Source organism: Podarcis cretensis, assembly GCF_951804945.1.
Source record: "Podarcis cretensis genome assembly, chromosome: 9".
Taxonomy (NCBI): Eukaryota; Metazoa; Chordata; class Lepidosauria; order Squamata; family Lacertidae; genus Podarcis; species Podarcis cretensis.
The window spans coordinates 41,152,841-41,162,952 of NC_137178.1; the positions used below are offsets into that span (position 1 = coordinate 41,152,841).

Here is a 10,112-nt window from a genome sequence, read left to right on the forward strand (position 1 = left end):
TTCCTGTGGCATAAATAGCTTTCCCCTTTCTCCTGCGAGGTACAGTAGGCTGAAAGATAGTAGTGACCCTTAAATATCACCCAGTATCTCAGGTGTGTGCGCTATATATATATATATATATATATATATATATATATATATGCTTGCTCAGGTTTGCTCCCTGCCCTGGTTATGTGTCCAAAGTGTGGGTTTTTCCTCATATGTGAGGTTCCGCATTGCCTTAGAACTGATATAAATGAAAACTTAAAAATAGAACTTCACTGAAGATCCTGCAACCATAATATTTAAGAAGGACACAAGGTAAAGAGATCAAATATGTCTAGGTCCATTCAAAATTGAACAAATAGCAATATGAAGAATACGAAACCACCAATATCATTTTAAACCTTTGGCTGGATATTTTTGTGGTTTAGTTCCCACCCCACACCAAACCACACGTATACTCTGATTACTGCTTTAGCAGCGCCCTCTAGTGCCCTGCTATGACCTGCTACAGTTTACAGAAGGGTTTTAATGTTAACAGCAACAGGTGTGCACCTTAAGGGCTTGGAGCGTTTCATTATTAAGGTGGTTTTGAAAGCTGAACCTAAATTGGCCGGGGGTGGTGGTGGTGAGGAATAGAACAAAGCTGAGGCTGGTTCTTTTTAAATTTTAATGTTAAAATTTTTAATTCTTTTAAATAAAACTAACCAGTTTTGTTTGTTTGTTTCTTAATTCTAAAGATTGCTATCATATTCTGCCTAACTCCTTTGTAAATGCACAGGAACAACATTGCTGTAATTTTGATCAGACTTCCCAGCTCAGTGCTTGGCAGGTTTACTTGGAAGCAATGTCCAATGTTCAATGGAGATTATTTCCAGTCAGTGTGCATAGGATCACATCCGATATGGGAGTACAGTGGTACCTCGGGTTAAGTACTTAATTCGTTCCTGAGGTATGTTCTTAATCTGAAACTGTTCTTAACCTGAAGCACCACTTTAGCTAATGGGGCCTCCTGCTGCTGCCGCGCCACCAAAGCACGATTTCTGTTCTCATCCTGAAGCAAAGGTCTTAACCCGAAGCACTATTTCTGGATTAGCAGAGTCTGTAACCTGAAGCGTATGTAACCTGAATCGTATGTAACCCGAGGTACCACTGTAATGGAATCTATTGGTAGGTCACTACGTAATCTGAAGTAGACTGGCAAGGATTTCTGATTCCCAACCATTTAACAATGGCAACAAATACAATTCCATACACCCTGCCCAAATAAAATAGTGTTGCACTCCAGCCCATTCTCTGAGCAGTGAGAGATTCCAGGGGTTCCAGGCACTTTCCCAGGATTTATGTTTCCTTTTGGAAATGAGGCACAGCAGAGACTGTGGTGTCTTTATGATATATGGTTTATTTACATATATATACGACCTGAGCCTGAGATGGAGGGGCTCACAGCATTAATTAACACCCCAAGGGGGTCTTGTTTCTCTCATAGCCAGAGCCTTGGATTCAAGCAGAAATCAGTTCTGACTCTCTCTTTGCCTTTACAGCCTGCAGCTTTTTCCTCTAGGTCACATCACAGCAAACTCTGCTCTCCAACTCAGGCTTTGTCCTTCTAGCTATCTAAGATCTGGAGGAGGGGCACCACCCTTTGGCATCTGACACAGAGCCCCCTTCCTTTTGTTCTCTTACGCAGGCAGTAACACCAGGAAGCTTGCCTGGCTTAAATATCTTGCTAGGTTTAAATTCATAAGAATATATTGCTGCAATAAAGACACCGTATGGAAGGACTGTGAATTCCATTTAGTTCTAGCACTCAGACAAACTCCTGGGCTCAGAATTCTTTAATTTTAGATCTATCTCTTTTGTAGTTAGCTCCAGTTGGAGGATCCTGGGAGTTCTAGTACTGTATAAAAACATGAACCCCTCAAGCCTCCCCTGCTTTTGGCTATAACTGTGTGTGCACTCTACTGACCAGGCAGGGTTTTTCCGAAAGTAGAGTTTTGAAAGTAGAGTTTTCAAAAGACTAACTCTATTTAGCTTCTAGGGGTCATGAATCCCAGAATATGCATCTCCAAAGAGCACCAAATTTCATTAAGAAGCACTAAATCTTTAAATGATTTTCTTTTGTAATGTCGATGCTCAACAGTTTCTCTAAATTCTTTTACTTCTGCTTCCACTGTTTGCATATCTGAACTTGCCAAATATAAGTTTATTTTTCTTAAGGGGCTTCATGGTCCACTAAGTTCACCTTTTAAAGTCACTCAGGTAGGATTTATGAGCATAACTACATTTTGCAGGGAGGGGAAAGTGATGTCACACTGGATCAAGACCTAGGGGCAACCTATGGGTAACCTGTGGCCCTCCAAAAGTGGTCAGACTCCAATTCCCATCAGCCCCTGCCAGCATAGCCAAAGGTTGTTGGACCACAACCAAATCTGAAGGGCCCACTCTCAAAACTACAGGAAGCAAGAGCTTTATAACAGACGGGAAGAGCAGGGACATTGCTAGGGAAGGACCAACACAACCCCAAAATAAAATAAAATTACAGACCAAGTAACGCAAAGGAAACTTTGTGTGATGCATTTCGTGAGCAGTGTTATGGTAATGTATTTACCTTATCCCTAACTCAAATAGTAATAACGTAATTCTCTTTTCTTCTTCTTCCAGGTGTGAAAGAGTGTCATTCAATGACTGTTTACTCAGGAAACAACATTACCACATCCCAAGACATACAAAGGCAGGGATGAGGGAACAGCAATGTTCTCTTTTACAAGTGAAATCTGTGTTAAACCATACCACCATAAATTTACCTTGTACAGATTAAGGCAGTGGGTAGGTATAATACCAGTCTTCAAATATCTGGGTGGCTGTCATGGAGAAGAGAGAGCAGACTTGTCCTCTGTTATTTGAGAAACTGCATCATAGACGTGGATTGCGACTAATGTCACGTGTACACGGTTTCGAAAACCAGCAGTGGGAGCACTCTGGAGCCAGAATAAATTCAATGTGTGCATAGCCTTAGTTGTTGCCCTGCCAGTAAACCTCCAAGTTGTTCTCTGCCACTCTTACATCCTTGAGCCAAAGTACATACTCAGGATCACTTTCCACAGATTACATAATTTGTGTATTTTTTGCAAAGTGCCTTTGATCCTGCCCCCTATAAAAATGAATTAAGCAACGTAAAGAAAAGAAAACCATCAACCAGATGGACAGAGTAACATATTTATTTATTTATTGAAATATATATATATATTTAGTACGTTCTGTAGTACTGGGATACACGTTTTGGAATACTGCCATAAATAGTACTGCTGAAATTATATCATGAGATCACCATCATGTGCTGTAGTGGTAAGAATAGTAGTCAGAACCTTGTGTGTGTGTGTGTGCGCGCACACACACACTTTTATGTAAGGCACTGTAATTTACCAGCAGGAGCAAAGAAGTAGAGTTTTAAAGTCAGAGCGTGCCAAATGGGTTTCCTTAAGGCAGTCAGATTGCAACTCCCATTATTCCCACCTGTTACCCAGGATGGCTGGAGGTCATGGGAGTTATATTCTGAAGCATCTGGAAATTTCAGGCTGTGTAGGAAGGGTTTTTTGTATGTATCCAGAACACCTCAGAAAATATTTAGCTGATATTTTGGGTGGTATGCTGCTCGGAGTAGACGCACTAAAATTCACAGATCTAACTTGGTTGCGTTTATTAATTTCAGTGGGTCTGCTTTTAATAAAACTTAGTTGAATACCACCAGTTATTTGGATCGTTTTTTGCTTCTGTCCAAGATCAGCTCATCTTACTGGAGTCCAACCAGGCACAGAGACCAAAGTGCAGGCAGAATTCTGGCACAAAGCAAAGGGAGATCCAGTCAGGAGCCAGTGCCAGAATGAACAAAAAAGCAGGGCAAAGGAGTACTCTGATGGTGTTTCCTGCTTGGCAGGGGGTTGGACTTGATGGCCCTTGTGGTCTCTTCCAACTCTATGATTCTATGATCAGGCACACACTGAGCTGTTTTATGCTAGCAAAGCCAGGCCATTCTTTTTCAGATCACCAACTGGGTGCCAAGATGCACCAGTTGCCCACTTAAGTATACATTTTCTAAGCAGACCTCTGGTTCTTTGCCAGTTCTGTTTCTTGCTCAGCTTTAGGGAGATAGGAGGTTAGGACAGGAAGTGGTGGAAACCTGGATCTGTAAAGGGGTGCAGAAACTGATCAAAGCCCCCCTGCCCCGAGTGAGGTGTCTGAATGACAAGGTGAGTTGGACTGCTAAACAGGTTATTCAGGTGTGTCAAGGCTGTCTGTTTGGTCCCAGTCTGAATCCTCTGGGTCTTAACATCTTCCTAATATATTGAGCTGCTCTAAAGGCTTGAGCATGTGGGTATATATTGTTATCTGTTAATATTACTTGATTTAATTCATAACAAAATAACTTATTTAGTCTGCATCATGTGAAACAGAGCCAGTGAAATGTTGTAAGTATATTCTAGTCTTAAATATTTCATTTATTTTAGTGTTTTCTTCACACACTTTGTGTAAAGTACTTCATGCTGGCAGCTCAAGTCACATTTTACATCCATGTCAAACCTGACCCACTTTGCTGCTATGCATCTCACAGTTAGTTTTGCAATGTGATCTCTTTAGGGGTATAATATTAGATGTGTTAGATGGTGGGGAGTCGCTTGTCAAAGCAATATGCCAAGATTCCACTCAAGGACTACTGACTGGAAGAGCTGGGGAAGCATCTTCAGCTAAAGAAACAGCAAGCAGTAACAAAACATTAAACACTGGTACCTCAGTTTATGAACTTAATCCATACCGGAAGTCCATTCTTAAACCAAAACCATTCTTAAACCAAGGCGCACTTTCCCTAATGAGGCCTCCTGCACTGGTGCCCTTCCACCATTCGGATTCCATTCTTAGACTGAGGTAAAGTTCGCAAACTGGGACCCTACTTCTGGTTTTGCGGAGTTCGGAAACTGAATAGTTCATAAACAGGGCTGTTCGTAAACCGAGGTACCACTGCATCTGTAAGTTGCTTTGGGTCCCATCAAAGGGAAAGACGGGGTATAAATAAATATCTAATCATAATCATAAATGCAGAAAGAAAAACTACTATTTTAGGATAACTTGCATTAACGTAAACTAGTTGTTATACAGCAGTGCTTTCAAAGATACATCTCGATCTCTTGCCATAATCTACCTTACAGGGTTGTTGTGAGCATCAAATGCTACTCTGAATTCTTCTGGGGTGAGAAGAATACAATTGTAACCTGAGAGCGTAGACAGAATTATGGATCGGGGTAGCACCATTGCAACACAATTCACAAAATCTTGCATTGTTCATTGGGCCTGTCCAGTCTGTGACCTGCCAAGGCAGACACAATCCACCAGCCATGTGGTGGGCATTTGACAGCTCTCTGGGTTTTTACAGTCCCATGGAGGCAGCAAAATCCACCATACATGGCTCATAGGCCGGGTTTAGCATAATAGGCCTCAAATTTTATAGGCCTGTACTATATGATAGAGTTGTTTTTAAAACAAACTAAGCAATTAGTAGTTTCCATTAAAGTACTTATTTAGATGCTGCAAGATGAATAAAGTCCTCCAGAATCGTGAAGGAAGTATGAAGAGATTCCTTCAAATCTTGATGTCTAAGAAATCTTCGAAGAGTATCTAAAGCAGTAAGGGCCTCCTTCTTTGATGGCGAAGGGTGTTTACATCCTGGAAAGTCATTACCTTCATCTTTCTCATAAGTTCCACTTGAAGTACCTTTTTTAGCCTGTGATATTTCAGTGTTAGGAGGCATTTCACAATTTATCAAGTCATCATTGAAAGCTACATATTCCTCCAAAGACAAGCCTTTTGGAAACTCAACTCCTGCTGCCAATGCATATGCAGCCAAATCAAAATTAATTTCCGTTTCTGCGTCCTCATCAATGTTTTCCCCAGTTTGTGATCTAAACCCTTCTTTGCTATGGCTTTTAACAACTGTCCCTGGAGATACAGCCCTCCAACACAGGTATAACATGTCAACGGCATCAAGCAAAGTCAGTGTGAATTCCTTACCACTTTCAACACAGTCTACAAATCTCTTGAGAAGAAGGCACCGGTATTTTACTTTCAGACTCTTGGTGATATTTTGTTTCACAGCTGTAAACCTGGAGGGTGAGCAAGAAGGGAAGGATACAAGTCTGATAGACTTCAAATTCCTTACCTCTGGGTGAAAAGGGAAAGAGTCCACAAAAATAATGATGTGACGCTTCTGCATTTGAAATCTCTTGTCAAGTTTGCTCACCCACTGATCAAACAGCTCTGAAGTCATCTGTGCCATAGTAGTTGACTGATATTCCACAGGCAGTGATGTGACACCCTGAAAGCAGCAGGGAGTTTTGTTCTTTCCTATAACAAGCAACGGAAGTTTTTCTGAAGCATCCATATTTACGCCAACCGTTACAGTTATTTTTTCTTTGCCTAATTTTCCCAGGGAGAATGTTTCTCCTTTAAATGTAAAAGTAGGACTAGGTAACATCTGATAAAACAATCCTGTCTCCTTCATGTTAAATATATCATTTGGCTGATAAACCTTTAAATAGTAAGACAGAATATTTTGATGCCAAGCAGTTGCTGTATCCTCTGTAGTGGGAGCAGTAGTGGTACGAGTAGTACGAGCAGTAGCTACAACTGGCTGAGATCTGAATGCCAGTCCATACCTTGCTTTAAAACGATCTAGCCAGCCATTGCTGCATTTAAAATCGTTATGTCCAAGTTTCTGTGCAAAATCATTAGCTTGGAAGCGTAGCATCGGCCCATTCACTGGTATATTTGAACACTGAGCCATTCTGTACCACTTCACCAGTGCCTCTTCCAGATCTGTATGAAATGCCGTCCTTAACCTTTTTCTTTTAGGGTCAAATTGCCATGATTCAAAGGCTTCTAAAACTTTCTCTTTGTTCTTCATGATGGAGGACAAGGAGTTTTTCTTTATACCGTATCTTTCCGCAATGTCTGCCTTCTTCTTGCCACTTTCTACTGCAGCTATTATACTAATTTTGTCCTTGATTGATAAGCTTTTCTTCTTCCTTACTGCAGGCAGAAGTGAGGGAGCATCTGAAGACTCCGCCATGGTACAACCCCCAAACTCCCTCAGAGGCTCAAATGCATCTAGACATTTGTTCTGTCACCTTGCTATCCCCAAGTGCTTTAATTAGATTGGCTTTCAAATGAGTACCCTGATCTCATGGTATAAACGTCACTGTGTTAATAAATAAACGTCACAGAGTTAGAGTAGCAATGCCATGGGTATATTCTTGTATATCACAAGCACACAGTTAAGGAATGAGCACAAACAAGCCCTTCTGGTATCTTTGCCCAATAAGAATATTTTCCATAACTTCTCTAGACTGAGTTTCAAACATGTGGACTAAAGAGTTGAGTACTTTTCAACTAGGAATCTTCTTATCTCACATCAAAATAAAGTGTGAAATGTAACTTCAGCTGTACTATATGTAAAACATGTCAGTACTGCTGCTTTAATTTGAGAGATCTGCTGACAGATGTGTCTATTTGTTGCAGTAGCTGTTTTAACATGTATCTTTGGTGCCCTACTCCATGCCTGGCACAGGTTTAGGGAACCTTATTTCAGCTCAAGGGCTGCTGTCTATTCTGAGCAGTCTTCTGGGGCCACAGGCCAGTGGGGGGGGGGGGTGAAGCCTGAGGCCAAAGTGAACAGAGCAACTAACTAGAAGGCTACTTTCTCCCTATACTCATGCTTTCCTCTCTATCTTGCAATGTCAGAGTTCAAGGGCACATTCTAGCAGGGCAAAACACTCAAGGAGGGTGTTGAGCAGGCCTGGTGAGGGGTGTGGCCTGTGGAGAGTCCTGGGGGCCAAACAGAGAACCCTGTAGGGCCAAATTTGGCATGAGGTTCACCACTTGTGCTCTAAAAGTAGTATCATATCCTATCAAGCATTCCATGTGAAGATCTGATGGGAGAATGCACTCAGCTGAACATGCTTTGAAATTTTATTCAGGCCTTTATGCTGAATGCAGAAAAGTCAGGAGTGATCACAGGGAAAGAGCCTGTAATGGGTGAAGTGCGGAGGCTTGGCAGGTGGCTTAGTCCAAATCCTACACTCACTCAGCCATTGTTTCCACCAATGTAACTTTACTCCCGAAAAAAGTACAGCACGTTATTCTACTTCCTCTCACATTAATAGAGAGCCCAGGTGACTGCCCCTCCCAACCTATTCCAGCCACAATATAGACTTTGGTTCCAACTCACATTCTTCACTGAACTCTATTTAGCCATGATATTCTCCATGCAATCAACAGCACATGAAGAAAGAGCAGAGCCATGTGTGCTAGCCCTGTCATGGCAGCATGTGTGCCAGGCTTGCCCCCATACTATCTACGAATTAGGTGCATATCCCCTAAGCAGAGATCACTGAATAGAACTAGTGTATGCAGCCTTACTTTTTCTTCACATGATGTTAATTACATGCAGCCCTGGCACACTAGCTAAGGACCTCACTGCAGCTCAACTCAGCTATGCCACCACTCACTGTCCTCACTGCCACCCCCCCTCCCCTGGTGGTGTCTTAGCAGCGGGTAGCACTGCTGCTTTTTATTGGAAGCCATGGTTAGGTCCAGTCTATGGTGGCTGCCCACCATCTTGATTTACCCAGAACACAATGATCTATGCGATCCAAAGATGGTGGCCACCACAGATGGCAATCAAGGTCAGCCCTATTCTAAAGTGGCACTACTGCCCTTCCGAAGGTTAGACGCCACACTGGCAGCCCAGCAGGGAAGGTGGGTTGGGCTGTTGATTCCATGGTGGTGGCAGTGGGGGGACGCAGCTACATTAAGGGTGGTGTGTGGAGGCCCAGCAGCAGCACTTGAATTCTCGTGTACAGTGGAAGCTCGGGTTACGTACCGTCCTCCTTATGAACGCTTATGAAGTAGGTGTTCCGGGTAACAAACTTTGCTCTAGAATGTGAGTGGAAGTCGCACGGCAGTGAGAGGCCCTATTAGCGAAAGCACACCTCAGGTTAAGAACGGTTTTGGGTTAAGAATGGACCTCCGCAACAAATTAAGTTCGTAAACCGAGGTACCACTGTACCTCTGGATGCGAACGGGATCCATTCTGGAGCCCCATTCACATCCAGAAGTGAACGCAACCTGCATCCGTGCATCTGCGGGTTGCAATTCGACCCTTCTGTGCATGCGTGTGACGTCATTTTTATCATCTGCGCATGCATGAGCGGTGAAACCCGAAAGTAGTGCGCTCCATTACTTCCGGGTCACCGCAGCGCACAACCCGAAAATATTTATCCCAAAGCTACTTCAACCCGAGGTACGACTGTATTTCCGTTTGCCGCTTACAACAATCCCACCTCTCCTAGGAATCACAGAACTGTAGAGTTGGGAGGGAACCTGAGAGTCATCAACCCCCTGCAATGCAGGAATCTCAACTAAAGCATCCATGACAGACAGCCATCCCACCTCTGCTTAAAAACCTCCAAGGGAGGCCCACCACCTTCCAAAGGAACCTTTTCCACTGTCAAACAGCTCTTGCCATCAGAAAGGTCTTCCTGATGTTTAGTTGGAATCTCAACATCTGAAGGCAACCCTGTTTAGGGAAGTTCCCGGGTGAAACGAGGCTCTTCCTTGTTTTTGCCGCGGGCAACTGAATGCACTTAAGTCCTCTGGGAGGGCGGGAAAGGAAAAGCCACACACAGCACACCCTTCGCTTCCCGTTCCTACTGGCGAGCCGCAATTCGAAGTGGAGGAGCCCTTAAAGGGCACGGCACCCTATTCTACTTCTGCGCACTGGTTGCCCTGCACAACCGGAGGAGCTCCCCCTTTTGTCCACTAGGTTTGCAGCCGCGGCCCGCTTGTCGCAGGCTGGAAGCGAGAAGTGGGGGGGGGGGGGGGGGGAGACCGGCCGCAAAACGACAGGCCCGGATGCTGTTGCCATGGTGACAGCAACGTGGAAGCGGCCCCTCGCTGCTGCTGCCGCTGCCGCCGCCTAGAGCGGCCCCTTCGGAAGGTTACAGAGCAGCAAGCGGACGCTCTACTTCCGGCCAGGCAGTTCCGGTTGGTGCAGCCGTTCAGGGAGGGAAGCAGGGCGG

General features: G+C 43.8%; 1 protein-coding gene across 1 annotated transcript; it reads right to left on the reverse strand.

Moving 5' to 3' along the window:
• Positions 1 to 5,551: 5,551 nt before the first annotated feature.
• On the reverse strand, positions 5,552 to 7,102 carry TIGD4 (tigger transposable element derived 4; the record flags this gene model as incomplete). The annotated part of the gene is made up of 1 exon (XM_079990097.1): positions 5,552 to 7,102. One exon carries the CDS (start codon positions 7,100 to 7,102, stop codon positions 5,552 to 5,554), a length of 1,551 nt encoding a protein of 516 aa, XP_079846223.1.
• Between the last annotated feature and the right edge of the window lie 3,010 nt (positions 7,103 to 10,112).